General features: G+C 32.8%; 1 protein-coding gene across 1 annotated transcript; it reads right to left on the bottom strand.

Moving 5' to 3' along the window:
• Window positions 1-772: 772 nt before the first annotated feature.
• Window positions 773-7,471, bottom strand: LOC110778664 (DUF21 domain-containing protein At4g14240). The gene is made up of 13 exons (XM_021983218.2): window positions 7,002-7,471; window positions 6,579-6,655; window positions 6,062-6,145; window positions 5,847-5,960; window positions 4,508-4,591; window positions 4,331-4,402; window positions 3,910-3,977; window positions 2,579-2,666; window positions 2,397-2,470; window positions 1,970-2,312; window positions 1,827-1,873; window positions 1,630-1,714; window positions 773-1,280 (listed from the first exon to the last, which is right to left on the bottom strand). The coding sequence occupies exons 1-13, from the start codon at window positions 7,243-7,245 to the stop codon at window positions 1,089-1,091; spliced, it is 1,572 nt and encodes a 523-aa protein (XP_021838910.1). The 5' UTR covers window positions 7,246-7,471; the 3' UTR covers window positions 773-1,088.
• Window positions 7,472-16,175: the final 8,704 nt, after the last annotated feature.

Genomic DNA, 16,175 nt, shown 5'->3' on the forward strand with positions numbered 1-16,175 from the left:
ATCAAGTGGCTTATGTCCAAATTAAACACAAGTCAACCAAATACAAACATTATTAGTACCAATACTAATAATGCAAATGACTTGTATTAATACTTTTTAGCAATATATTGATATATCAATACTACAGCCTCAGTATCAATATCAAATTAATGGGTACTAATACAAGTCACTGTTAGACTTGGATTTCACGGTCATCAAGTGTAACTCCCACTACTGGAACAAAATTGTGTGCAAAAATAATAGGAGGGAGATTAATATCTATACCTAGGATAACCATAGATAATTAGATGACACGTGTCACCCCCATTTTTTCACCCATAAATGTATTTTTTGTTTTTTAATTTTTCCATTTTACATCTTCAACACTACTTCATCTTCCTCATTCAACATCAATTTTAACACCATTTAATTCATATATTCATTCAACATCTTCTGGCTACTCCATCTCTCTCTTTAACGCTCAATATTAATTCACCATCTAATTTATATATTTTCTTAACTTTCAAATTTCATCTATATATAAAACCATATATTTCCACTAAAATCACATACCATCAATAAAATTAGCAGTTTAAAAGACAGCTTAACAACACTATATAATTAGTCCGTTCATTGAACGGGTTCAAAAGCTAGTTAATATTAATAATGATGACTATGATCACGCCATCAATAATTAAGATCTAGCTACTCTCAAGGTATATCGTGTCTCATGTATGATCTAGCAACTTTCGAGCGAAGAACATTTACATACCAAAGATCTTAATTTAACTAATTAACACAAGTTAATTTGTATTTAGTATAAAAATAAAAACTTAATTTTTTTCCTTTAATTAGCATTCAGCAAACACGGCCTTTCTCGAATGAATGTTACAGTAGCAGATAGATAAAGTATATACAAATTTTGCAAAGACATGTACTATACCCTAGTCCTACTTTTAATAATTAATATCCATGCTTTCATCAAAATCTAAGGGGTTAACTCCGAATGACGTGATTACAAATATGGGTAAACTGCAATCTGGTTAAATGCCTAGATATATCAAAATCGTTTTTCCTTTGTTAGAATTAGAAGCAAAAATATAGAATTTTCATCTCTTACTTTCAAGAGAAGGGTCAGTTGTAGTTTCTTGTAATCTCATAGAGACAGAAATCTCTGTATAAGACTTGTTTGGCGTTTGCGAGACAGAATTTTCCCCACTGGAGTCGCAAAGTATTTGATTTGAGATGACACTTTCTATATTAGACTTCCGTGGAGCGTGTCCCGTCTTATTTGAACCACCCTACAAACACACATAATTATTTAATATTACAAAGTCCGTTTAGGATTTTTCTGTACGAAACCTAAACGAATATGTATAATCATGAAGTATACACATTTGTAAGATGGTGCCAACTACCAAGTAGTACTTGGTGGAGTTTTAAGGGTTGTATGGATCCTACATTCTGTATGAGAAGTTTTAAAGGGCTCTAAGAAGATCCAAATGCATGAAACTTACCCCTCAGTGACAACCAAATTAGTGTCTTTTCCACTCAGATCATTGCACTTTGTCAGAAAATATGTGTTTTATTTAGTAAATGTTGAGAAAAATACCTAACAGCATGCAATAGAATATGCCAAAGAAGACTTACAGATCCCTTGTACCCGGTCAGCCTTCTTAGTGAAGGGGCTCGTGCAATTGAAGAAGCAGCAGCTGCTGCTGCTGCCACACGAATCCTACAAAAATAAAAATAAAAGTTAACAAGGTTATCTCATTATTCAAGAATCATGCCCACACATTATACATTGTATATTAACAACAAAGCTTCTAATATGAACTAGGACATACCGGTTATGCACATCTACATATTCATCTGTCTCATCAACAATTTCCTCCTAAAATTGAGAATAACTTGTCAAGTGTGTTTCAGAAAGTATAAAAGCTATATTTAAATTACAAATATTTTAAATACATGTATAGCCCAAATTCACCTGCAAAAGTTCTTCAAACACATCCTCCAGGGTGATTATGCCAATAACCTCGCCATCTTCAACATCTGATGAAAAATGTGAGGTAGCTTGCCCATTCATAGTGATAGCCTTCCAAGCCTTATCAATGTCAATAACTAAGTTTTCCGAGCAGTCTTCTTGAGTTGGGAGCAAGGGAGTTGTTAGTGTGGAATCCTCAGATGTGACATTGTAGTCCTTCGGTTTCTCTTCATGGTTTCTAGATGGGCTCTTGTTTTTCATTTTAGTTTTTACAACTGCCGCCATGTGACTACTTCCCTTTTGGAACTCATTTAAAATGTCATAGAGGGGCATATCAGAAGGAACCCTAGAAAAGAATTGCATATTGAACCTCTTAACCACTTCTTACAATGGCGCAATAAAATGCATGGATATGTGGCAAGAGGCATACCTAGGAATTCGCCGGATGGAAACAGCACTGACTGGGGTCTCTGTTTCTGCCCTAACAGTAAGAAGGCTTTTTACCTAGACCCCAAACAAGTTATGTGATAGATGAGAACAACCATGGAAAGAAAATTAAATTGCAAATCTATGTATGTGAAACCTGATATTCCCTGAGGACCAAAAACATACCAATAACAGACCAATAATATTTTGGGGATTTCCGAAATAGACAGGAACGCGACTGTGACCCCTTGCAAGAATTTTTCCCATTGCCTCCCTGTATTACAGAATAAAACAATCAAAAGGAATATATACCAATCTCAACATCTATACCAACTAATAAAACCAGGATTATCATCATTTCATAGAAACTGGTCTACGCAGTCAGATCAAAGAGCTGATGTTTGTTTAGTGACTGAAACGCATAAGTCAGTGCTTCCTCCAATAATAGGGTGCATAGATATAGCTCTTCACCTTATCTGGAAGGGCAAAGAATGATACCAGTAGAAGACTAAACAGAAAATAGACAAGTTAAATGTAACTGAGTGGCAACTTTACCAGTACATGATAGATAGTCAGGAAAACATTTATTACTAAAAAACAATTCTACACTTTCAATTACAAAGCACAAAAAAATATACTAAACATCATATTGTACAGAAATGGTTGCAAATGTATCAAGTTATTGGCTTCACCACAGGTGTGCTATCAGCATGAAGACGGTCGTCATACAAAACAACAATTGCCCAAATGACAACTCTGGCGCATGACATGTCAGCTACAATTGTCAAATGATAAATAGTGCACCACCCTTACCATAAATAGCTGGTATTTATAGGGCTGCATGGAATACAAACCAGGCATGACTTCCTTTTACGCTTTTAATATCATAATTGAGCTACGGATCACCTTATTATCTTGGACTATACTATCTGTTCAGTACATCTTGTTTACAAATTACAACTGAAACAGTTAGCAATGCTTTAAAATTCTTACTTCAACCTCTAAATGGACAGGTAAAGTTCAATATTGTAGTTCTATATTCTATAAAATGGAGAAGGTAATAAAAATTACCATGTAGATTATTTACATTGAACAGGAAGAAAATACAGAGTTGGGGCTCTAAATCAGGCATGCAAATAAGATCTTGAAATAAAGGACAGCAATCCAAATAGAGTTGCATACACGATTGTTTTTTGTCTAAAAGAAGTTGCATAGTTCTTACCTTCGTGTCGTCATTGCAACAGACTGAATCAAAGGTAAAACTACTAGGCATTTAATTTGATGCAAAGTAGTACTCAGTCTATGACTTCAATACAGAACTAACCACAAACTAACTCTTATGATTAAAGTGATAAGGTTCATTCATCAAAAATTCCCATACCCTGCAGTTCCCATCTAAGACAAGAGGGTTGTGAGAAGGTGTGGTATATTCCAGAGAGAAGGAATAAAAAGTACTCCGTATGAGCTACTGTGCAGTTGTGCACAACTTATTTAAGGACGTAAATTGTTCAACTTACCAGTCTAGCTTTGAATGAACATCTAATGAGAATGTTGACTCAATAGGCGTCATTGCTTCCTCTGCAGTCTGTTTCCAACCACGGTACAGAAAAGACAAAAGTCGAAGAAATTAGACACTTCGTATGAACATTGACAGATCAATGATATATAAGTTGAAAGGAAACGAAATCATTGTTGATTTTAGAGTAGCATGTAGGAAACTGAGAGTAAAAGATTTGTTTGATGTTCCATCAAGTTAATTTGAATATCTAATAATAAATGATATGTTTGTAAGGGAATGCATATGAAGGGATACATTTTAGTTAGACAGTAATAATACATGTTTACCTTATTCCTAGTTTAACTGACCTAGAAGAAAATTTAAGTCAAATGAAGAATTTGTAATGGCAACTTATCTTTTTGCCTATATAGATGGCATACCTTTTCGGTCAAATCTAGAGCACCACTTATAATGGTCGTTTCGTCATGTGTAAGATCTCCCCCTTTGCCAGCCTTCAATTTGATCAAAGTAATAAACGAACGTGGTACAGGTATTCTTTAACATAAATAAGACAGGAGGTTATTGATACATGATTTAGTACACAAGATGTGATTTACCTCCTTGCTGTGGATGCTAACAAGTGCTTTCAACTGAGCACGCCTGAAAAGCACTTCGTTATGTCCCAACACACAGTCTAGAACCTGACATCCCAAGAAAATAAATAATGGCAACCATTGTATATTGCATCATCTCGAGTCAGATATTGTGATGTAGACAATTTATTTTGCACAATAATTTAAACCGGGATAAGTTCTATCCTATTAACAAAAGAGCATTGGTTTTTGAGGATCCTAACAGAAAAGATCCAACAACGTATGCAAATGGTCTTCCCAATAGTTTTGGAAGATCGTGAAAGATATTGTGATGAGAGAAATTTTAAACTAAACTTATTGAGTGTCAGGAGAGGTTTGTATGAACTAAACCACTTCAAGCCTTAGGGTATACATACAAGTGTGGAAAATAAATGGTGATGCAATGTCTTCAGCCAAATATAGAGAGAACCAATATTTAAACTACGATTTCCTACCTTAACGAACTCAGAATATTGTCTAATCGGTCAACTTAAATCACTTACTCTGGTTCTATGTACCTACAGGATACAATTGAACAAAAGCAGAAAGCAAATGGCTGAAGTCAAGAATTTGTCCTATCTTCAACATGGTGGAGGCAACTCAAAAAGCCCCAAACTGAACACTAACTTCTTAAGAAGATCAAGCACTTATTTACAGCTCTTTACCCTTCGTAATTTCTTTTAGCTCTGATCCATAATCCATTCCAAGTCTATATTTTCCTTGATACTTGTGATTTCTGAAATCTCTATTCCAGAACCAGAAATCTCTAAGCAATGATTCTTTCTTGCATATGACATCAATTTCTGCATGTCCTAGAATACAACCCATCTCACAACTCCAGAAGTCCTGCATGCTAGTGTAACTACTTAAGAATAACAAGACCTATCAAATGCATTTGACATCATGATTCATGGTCCAGCAACTTTTTGGTCTTCTCTTTTATGTCACTTCTTTTTATTTCTTCTGATGATCGAGATTATAGGAATTTTGAGGGCCTATGTAACTCTACTGTACACTTTTCCAAATCTATGATGTTTGCTGAGAATTAGGCTAGCACTTAGAGGCTTAGAGCTTGCTGAAAACAGGGTTATGAAGTCCATAGTGATTGACAGCAATGCATATCCAGTTCTCATAAACATATGTACAATGACATGTGCATAGAGTACAAGCCTATTAGTGTTCAGTTGACAAGCTGCATCCAATTGTATGAATTTTCCTCAAATGTTATTTCTTCAAGTGAACTAGAAAGCATCTTAGAAGAATACAGATTTGAAAACTCAAACGCATCAGATACACAAAAAGTGACCTAAAATAGAGTTGATACCTTGCCAATTGGAAATGCAATTGGGTAGCAAATAATCATTAGTATGCGCACAAGCCAGACAAAATTGGCACCAACCGCAAGTCCATATCTTGTGCAGATTGCTTGTGGAATAACCTAGTAAATATATTTCAACACAAAGGAAGCATCATAAGTAAAATTCTAAAAAGAAATAAAAAAAAAAGGAATCCATTACAGGTTCATCTTCAAGAATCCACCTCTCCAAAGAATAGAACAAAAGTTACAGAAAGCACAATAGCCAGAAACTGATTAACGAGCTTATCCAGGTATAAAGGAAGGGCCTGCAGAACAATTTTGAAATAAGTTACATCAAAGCATTGATAACTAGTTCTGCAGAAACTTAAAAGAAAATATACCCACAAAATCCTGTCACTGTTAAAGCTACAAGAACAAAGTACAGTTAGAAATGTGAGCATCCAAAGGCATATTTCCATAGCTCAGAGTTGATGGGCGGATTTGGTTGATAAAAAGCTCAAGTCATTTGCACTTACTCAGTTACGAGTACCCTGGATCAATGACGTGGTTGGTGTTTGATATTTGAGCTAAATAACTATTCCCTTTAATCCTTATCACACCTTAATATTGTTACCTATAAATCACTAAGTCCCTCATAATTATCTTCATTGGAGGGAAGCAATAAACGACCCCAACAGGAAATACCGAAATAAGATATTGAAAATGGCATGAATTTGGGGGAAGTTAAAATGCAGATACCTCCATAGCACAAGCATTGCACAGGAGCAAGGTAACAAGCAGCTGATGTTGCTTCTGAACAACAGGAAGAATGGCAGCTGAATACAAGCATACAGATATACACGTTTAGGAAATTAGAGATAAGTACAGAAATTCAAAGACAACTTGGTAAACATCAACATTCAACATGTAGGATCTAGTTAAGATGTGTTTCAATGAGTTTGTTCATACGGATTACAAAACACTAAAAATGCAAATGAGTAACAGAATTCACAATTTAGCCTTTTGTGTACCTTTCCTTAATTCAATTTTTTGTATGACATATGGTAGTTCAGTCTATTAACAATTACCTTGATTTTTAATCATCAACAACGAAAATTCAACAATGTTGTCCACATAAAAAAATGACAACACATTTGAAAAAAAAGGGGATAAAATGATCACCAGCCTGCTTTTTCTCGGAGGAATCTCCACTACGCTGTAGAATTTCAAGATCAACAAGGCTAAGAGACATCAACCCGAGAGTAAGACCCGACATTATACCCGCAAAAATTACCATTAAAAATGATATTCCGGCGTATATTATCCACCACATCGACCCGAACGGTAAATGTCCCGCCTCTGCCTCCGCCGCCCCAGCACATCGCGCTACCACGCGAGCGAATGATATTGCATTCATCATATGCATCTTCTTCCTATCTAATCATCGATCAAACACTTCTCTTTTTTTTTTTTATGAAATTTGGGGATTATTTTCTTTCGCTAAATTCGGGAAATTCAATTGGTGCGTAAACTTTTCTTTCTTTATTTGTTTGGGTTTGGGGTGGTTTAATTTTGAGTAAAAGATTTAGGGTATGTAGTACGTGTTTAAGTTGTACGAGGTGGTGTACAGACGTACGGTACATGAATGAGACTATGAGAATGACAGACTGCAACATGATCCCATGACCGTGGAGGGTGGGGCCAACGCAATCTTCATAGGTGTTTTTTTTTTTTTCAAGGAAATCTAATACTCTTTCTCGTTCATTATGAAAATTTGTCAAATACAGACCAAAAAACTAATCATTTTACGAGTTACAATCTTAAACTTCCGACTTTTTAAATTACAACCTCAAACTTGGTCAACACAAAATCTTGTTTATAAAGGGTGTACAGTAAATTATTGTACACCAAGCCCAACTAACAGCCTTTGTGGTGGACTCACACGTGTGTGAGTATGAAAAATTAGGAATATCAATATACTCCGTAAAAGTTAAGAATATATATATAAAAGTTAGCTCTGATGTACAAAAAGTTAAGAAAAGTTTATTAGTTTACCTAACGTTTGCTACATGAAGGCTAACTTTTAATGCAACTTTTTTTTTTAATGTGAACTTCAACTTCCGAGTTTTCACTTAAGTGAAAAGTTAAGAATATCAATATAAAAGTTAGCTATTGTGTAGTATAAGTTAAGAGAAATCTTATACTCCCCCCGTTTCTTTTTGTTTGTTACGTTTGGACTTTTGCACGTTTATTAACGTATAATAAAGATTATTTTGCTTTTTTATTAAAAAAATAAACCCACGTAAAACCTCAATCCAATAATCATTACAACAACCAATAAGATTGTTTTATTTATCAAAATGAACCAATAATGGAAAAACACAAAGATTGCTAACTTACATACATGGGAAATTGTAAAGAAATTTAATGAGTTGAAAAAATTGGACCAATTAAAATTAAAAGTTGGCACAAAAAATGATAGTACAATAAGTTTATAAAAGGAAAGATTCTCCCATATAACAAATATCGTGAAACACCCTAAAAGAAATACGTAACAAACAAAAGGAAACGGAGGGAGTATTAGTTTACCTAACTTTTAATAAGGAAAGTCTAACTTTTAATGCAAAAAGGCTAACTTTGACTTTTTCTAACTCAAAAGGGATAACATTTTACTTCTGGGTTTCACTTAAGTTAAAAATAAGGTATATCAATATACTCCGTAAAAATTAAGAATATCAATATAAAAGTTAGCTATGATGTAGTAAAAGTTAAGAGAAATCTAACTTTTAGTACATGAAGGCTTACTTTTAATGCAAAAAAAAAAAACTACTCCATCCGTTTCTTTTTGTTTGTTACGTATTCCTTTTTAGGTGTTTCATTTTGTTTGTTACATGAAAGAATCTTTCTATTTATAAACTTATTATAGTGTTATTTTTTGTGCCCACTTTTAATTTTCATTGGTCAACTTTTTTAACTCATTAAATCTATTTACCATTTCCCAAATATGTTAAGTTGGCAATCTTTGTGCTTTCCAATTATTGGTTCATTTTGATAAATAACACAATCTTATTGGTTGTTGTAATGATTAGTGGATTGAGGTTTACTTGAGTTTATTTTTTTTAATAAAAAAAAAATCTTTATTATACGTTAATAAACGTGCAAAAGTCCAAACGTAACAAACAAAAAGAAACGGAAGGAGTGACTTTTACTTTTTACTAAAAAATGCTAACTTTAACTTCCGAATTTTCACTTAAGTGAAAAGTGAGGAATATTAATATAAAAGTTACATCTGGTGTAGTAAAAGTTAAGAAAAAATTTATACCAGTTTACCTCACTTTTGCTACATGAAGGCTAACTTTTAATAAATAAAAACTAACTTTTACTATTTTTTAACTCAAAAAGGCTAACTTAAACTTCCGAGGTTTCACTTAAGTTAAAAATTAGGTTTATTAATATACTCTGTAAAAGTTAAGAATATCAATTTAAAAGTGAGCTCTGGTGTAGTAAAAGTTACCAAAAGTTTTATATCAGTTCACCTAACTTTTACTACATGAAAGCTAACTTTTAATGCAAATAAACTAACTTTTACTTTTTTTTTACTAAAACGGGCTAACTTTAACTTTCGAGTTTTCACTTAAGTGAAAAGTTAAAAATATCAATATACTCCGTAAAAGTTAAGAATATAAATATAAAAGTTAGCCCTGGTGTAGTAAAAGTTAAGAATTTTTTTTAATCCAATATGCAAATGTTTGAACACTAAGGCTATTAGCTCAAATGATAGAGCAATGTGCATTTATGTACATGGTGTGAGTTCAAGTCCCATGTAGCCTACATACTATTGGGTTGCGTCTTGGTTTGATATTCTGAGAACTGACTAACAATATAATTAAAGTCACCCATGAATTGGAAAATGTTATCCTAAAATGCCGACTTATTTTTCAAATAAAACCAATAGCCTATATAGGATTTGAACCTACATCTCCATGCAAGTTGCACGGTGCTCGGCCAATTGAGCTAATAAGTCTTATAAAAATAAAAACTCCTTGCTGAACTTACCAAATCTTGTCTTAGATTTCTGGTACAAGACGCAGGCAAGCTCCTTGTTGAACCCTTGCTCATATATGTATAGAATAAGAAGAAAGATGCACAAATATCAACATTATGTGATGGGAATATGATTAGTGAACGAATCAAGAAAGTAGTGGTACATGTAATTTGACTATTTGATTGAAATGTGAAGCGACATGTGATGCTCTGGATACATATTTTCTGTTACAATAATAAGCATGGTGCGTGTCAGGGAAGACCTGAAGTGCTTTGTCAACACTACCACACTCTGGAAGACTAGAATACATATCCATCAGTGCAAGAGCCAAGCACATCATCAATCTGAAAACCATTTCTCTCAGCACACAAATGAATCCACTTTGTCCAATTCAACGACACCCAAATGAGAAATCGCTGGAAGGATACTAACTAATGTCACATAATTTGGTTTAACATTTTTATCCACCATGCATCTCTCTAAAAACCCTAATAGCTTCCCTAAACCAACCGCGTTGAACATAGCCAACAATCATTCCATTCCATGAAACCACACTTCTCCTAGGCATTTTCAAACAATTGGCGTGCAACTCCCATATCCCCGAGTTTGATATAGATATCAACCATCACATTCCACACAACTACATCACCTTCTTGTCTCCTCTTACTAACACCACCAATACCCAAAAACCCATTGCGGCAGTGAGACTAGCCAAAATAAAATTGAGAATCAACCCGGCAAAATTAATTATGAACGCAAAAATTAGACTTTCAATTGCATTTCCAACAAATGAGAAATTAAGCATTGCAAAAAGAGATAAAAGTAAATATAATGACCTGAAGAATCATCATATGCTGGAGATGGAGCCAAAGAGTCTAGCAAGAGATTGTGCGGCGGCTAATCAGAGAAGACTAGATGAAGTTAGTGTAGAAACGGAGATTGTGATAACGAAGAGTTTCCGGAGAGAGAGGAAGCTCTGGAGGAGAGAGAATCAAAGCAGAATGAAGAGGATTAAGATGAAATCGCCGCCATTTTTGTAAAAGCTTGATTATTTGGGTTGATGGTGATGAGAGGGGAGAGAAAAGAAAGTAAGGAGCATGATTATTCGCTGCTATAGTTTGGCACGTGTGAAATATCGGTGTACGTTAATATTAATGTACACCTGTTGCGCGCAAGACAAATAAAATCTTGTTTATAAAGGGTGTACAGTAAATTATTGTACACCAAGCCCAACTAACAGCCTTTGTGTTGGACTCACACGTGTGTGAGTATGAAAAATTAGGAATATCAATATACTCCGTAAAAGTTAAGAATATATATATAAAAGTTATCTCTGATGTACAAAAAGTTAAGAAAAGTTTATTAGTTTACCTAACGTTTGCTACATGAAGGCTAACTTTTAATGCAATTATTTTTATTTAATGTGAACTTTAACTTCCGAGTTTTCACTTAAGTGAAAAGTTAAGAATATCAATATAAAAGTTAGCTATTGTGTAGTATAAGTTAAGAGAAATCTTATACTCCCCCCGTTTCTTTTTGTTTGTTACATTTGGACTTTGGCACGTTTATTAACGTATAATAAAGATTATTTTGCTTTTTTATTAAAAAAATAAACCCAAGTAAAACCTCAATCCACTAATCATTACAACAACCAATAAGATTGTTTTATTTATCAAAATGAACCAATAATGGAAAAACACAAAGATTGCTAACTTAACATACATGAGAAATTGTAAAGAAATTTAATGAGTTGAAAAAATTGGACCAATTAAAATTAAAAGTTGGCACAAAAAATGATAGTACAATAAGTTTATAAAAGGAAAGATTCTCCCATATAACAAATATCGTGAAACACCCTAAAAGAAATACGTAACAAACAAAAGGAAACGGAGGGAGTATTAGTTTACCTAACTTTTAATAAGGAAAGTCTAACTTTTAATGCAAAAAGGCTAACTTTGACTTTTTCTAACTCAAAAGGGATAACATTTTACTTCTGGGTTTCACTTAAGTTAAAAATAAGGTATATCAATATACTCCGTAAAAGTTAAGAATATCAATATAAAAGTTAGCTATAGTGTAGTAAAAGTTAAGAGAAATCTAACTTTTAGTACATGAAGGCTAACTTTTAATGCAAAAAAAAAAAAACTAATCCATCCGTTTATTTTTGTTTGTTACGTATTCCTTTTTAGGTGTTTCATTTTGTTTGTTACATGAAAGAATCTTTCTATTTATAAACTTATTATAGTGTTATTTTTTGTGCCCACTTTTAATTTTCATTGGTCAACTTTTTTAACTCATTAAATCTATTTACCATTTCCCAAGTATGTTAAGTTGGCAATCTTTGTGCTTTCCAATTTTTGGTTCATTTTGATAAATAACACAATCTTATTGGTTGTTGTAATGATTAGTGGATTGAGGTTTACTTGAGTTTATTTTTTTTAATAAAAAAAAGAATCTTTATTATAGGTTAATAAACGTGCAAAAGTCCAAACGTAACAAACAAAAAGAAACGGAGGGAGTGACTTTTACTTTTTACTAAAAAAATGCTAACTTTAACTTCCGAATTTTCACTTAAGTGAAAAGTGAGGAATATTAATATAAAAGTTACATCTGGTGTAGTAAAAGTTAAGAAAAAATTTATACCAGTTTACCTCACTTTTGCTACATGAAGGCTAACTTTTAATAAATAAAAACTAACTTTTACTATTTTTTAACTCAAAAAGGCTAACTTAAACTTCCGAGGTTTCACTTAAGTTAAAAATTAGGTTTATTAATATACTCTGTAAAAGTTAAGAATATCAATTTAAAAGTGAGCTCTGGTGTAGTAAAAGTTACCAAAAGTTTTATATCAGTTCACCTAACTTTTACTACATGAAAGCTAACTTTTAATGCAAATAAACTAACTTTTACTTTTTTTTTTACTAAAACGGGCTAACTTTAACTTTCGAGTTTTCACTTAAGTGAAAAGTTAAAAATATCAATATACTCCGTAAAAGTTAAGAATATAAATATAAAAGTTAGCCCTGGTGTAGTAAAAGTTAAGAATTTTTTTAATCCAATATGCAAATGTTTGAACATTAAGGCTATTAGCTCAAATGATAGAGCAATGTGCATTTATGTACATGGTGTGAGTTCAAGTCCCATGTAGCCTACATACTATTGGGTTGCGTCTTGGTTTGATATTCTGAGAATTGACTAACAATATAATTAAAGTCACCCATGAATTGGAAAATGTTATCCTAAAATGCCGACTTATTTTTCAAATAAAACCAATAGCCTATATAGGATTTGAACCTACATCTCCATGCAAGTTGCACGGTGCTCGGCCAATTGAGCTAATAAGTCTTATAAAAATAAAAACTCCTTGCTGAACTTACCAAATCTGGTCTTAGATTTCTGGTACAAGACGCATGCAAGCTCCTTGTTGAACCCTTGCTCATATATGCAGAGAATAAGAAGAAAGATGCACAAATATCAACATTATGTGATAGGAATATGATTAGTGAACGAATCAAGAAAGTAGTGGTACATGTAATTTGACTATTTGATTGAAATGTGAAGCGACATGTGATGCTCTGGATACATATTTTCTGTTACAATAATAAGCATGGTGCGTGTCAGGGAAGACATGAAGTGCTTTGTCAACACTACCACACTCTGGAAGACTAGAATACATATCCATCAGTGCAAGAGCCAAGCACATCATCAATCTGAAAACCATTTCTCTCAGCAAAACAAATGAATCCACTTTGTCCAATTCAACGACACCCAAATGAGAAATCGCTGGAAGGATACTAACTAATGTCACATAATTTGGTTTAACATTTTTATCCACCATGCATCTCTCTAAAAACCCTAATAGCTTCCCTAAACCAACCGCGTTGAACATAGCCAACAATCATTCCATTCCATGAAACCACACTTCTCCTAGGCATTTTCAAACAATTGGCGTGCAACTCCCATATCCCCGAGTTTGATATAGATATCAACCATCACATTCCACACAACTACATCACCTTCTTGTCTCCTCTTACTAACACCACCAATACCCAAAAACCCATTGCGGCAGTGAGACTAGCCAAAATAAAATTGAGAATCAACCCGGCAAAATTAATTATGAACGCAAAAATTAGACTTTCAATTGCATTTCCAACAAATGAGAAATTAAGCATTGCAAAAAGAGATAAAAGTAAATATAATGACCTGAAGAATCATCATATGCTGGAGATGGAGCCAAAGAGTCTAGCAAGAGATTGTGCGGCGGCTAATCAGAGAAGACTAGATGAAGTTAGTGTAGAAACGGAGATTGTGATAACGAAGAGTTTCCGGAGAGAGAGGAAGCTCTGGAGGAGAGAGAATCAAAGCAGAATGAAGAGGATTAAGATGAAATCGCCGCCATTTTTGTAAAAGCTTGATTATTTGGGTTGATGGTGATGAGAGGGGAGAGAAAAGAAAGTAAGGAGCTTGATTATTCGCTGCTATAGTTTGGCACGTGTGAAATATCGGTGTACGTTAATATTAATGTACACCTGTTGCGCGCAAGACAAATAAAATCTTGTTTATAAAGGGTGTACAGTAAATTATTGTACACCAAGCCCAACTAACAGCCTTTGTGTTGGACTCACACGTGTGTGAGTATGAAAAATTAGGAATATCAATATACTTCGTAAAAGTTAAGAATATATATATATAAAAGTTAGCTCTGATGTACAAAAAGTTAAGAAAAGTTTATTAGTTTACCTAACGTTTGCTACATGAAGGCTAACTTTTAATGCAATTTTTTTTTTTTTTTAATGTGAACTTTAACTTCCGAGTTTTCACTTAAGTGAAAAGTTAAGAATATCAATATAAAAGTTAGCTATTGTGTAGTATAGGTTAAGAGAAATCTTATAATCCCCCCGTTTCTTTTTTTTGTTACGTTTGGACTTTTGCACGTTTATTAACGTATAATAAAGATTATTTTGCTTTTTTATTAAAAAAATAAACCCAAGTAAAACCTCAATCCACTAATCATTACAACAACCAATAAGATTGTTTTATTTATCAAAATGAACCAATAATGAAAAAACACAAAGATTGCTAACTTAACATACATGGAAAATTGTAAAGAAATTTAATGAGTTGAAAAAATTGGACCAATTAAAATTAAAAGTTGGCACAAAAAATAAGAGTACAATAAGTTTATAAAAGGAAAGATTCTCCCATATAACAAATATCGTGAAACACCCTAAAAGAAATACGTAACAAACAAAAGGAAACGGAGGGAGTATTAGTTTACCTAACTTTTAATAAGGAAAGTCTAACTTTTAATGCAAAAAGGCTAACTTTGACTTTTTCTAACTCAAAAGGGATAACATTTTAATTCTGGGTTTCACTTAAGTTAAAAATAAGGTATATCAATATACTCCGTAAAAGTTAAGAATATCAATATAAAAGTTAGCTATGGTGTAGCAAAAGTTAAGAGAAATCTAACTTTTAGTACATGAAGGCTAACTTTTAATGCAAAAAAAAAAAAACTACTCCATCCGTTTATTTTTGTTTGTTACGTATTCCTTTTTAGGTGTTTCATTTTGTTTGTTACATGAAAGAATGTTTCTATTTATAAACTTATTATAGTGTTATTTTTTGTGCCCACTTTTAATTTTCATTGGTCAACTTTTTTAACTCATTAAATCTATTTACCATTTCCCAAGTATGTTAAGTTGGCAATCTTTGTGCTTTCCAATTATTGGTTCATTTTGATAAATAACACAATCTTATTGGTTGTTGTAATGATTAGTGGATTGAGGTTTACTTGAGTTTATTTTTTTTAATAAAAAAAAGAATCTTTATTATAGGTTAATAAACGTGCAAAAGTCCAAACGTAACAAACAAAAAGAAACGGAGGGAGTGACTTTTACTTTTTACTAAAAAAATGCTAACTTTAACTTTCGAATTTTCACTTAAGTGAAAAGTGAGGAATATTAATATAAAAGTTACATCTGGTGTAGTAAAAGTTAAGAAAAAATTTATACCAGTTTACCTCACTTTTGCTACATGAAGGCTAACTTTTAATAAATAAAAACTAACTTTTACTATTTTTTAACTCAAAAAGGCTAACTTAAACTTCCGAGGTTTCACTTAAGTTAAAAATTAGGTTTATTAATATACTCTGTAAAAGTTAAGAATATCAATTTAAAAGTGAGCTCTGGTGTAGTAAAAGTTACCAAAAGTTTTATATCAGTTCACCTAACTTTTACTACATGAAAGCTAACTTTTAATGCAAATAAACTAACTTTTACTTTTTTTTTACTAAAACGGGCTAACTTTAA

This window comes from Spinacia oleracea, chromosome 3, assembly GCF_020520425.1.
Source record: "Spinacia oleracea cultivar Varoflay chromosome 3, BTI_SOV_V1, whole genome shotgun sequence".
In the NCBI taxonomy this organism is placed as follows: Eukaryota; Viridiplantae; Streptophyta; class Magnoliopsida; order Caryophyllales; family Amaranthaceae; genus Spinacia; species Spinacia oleracea.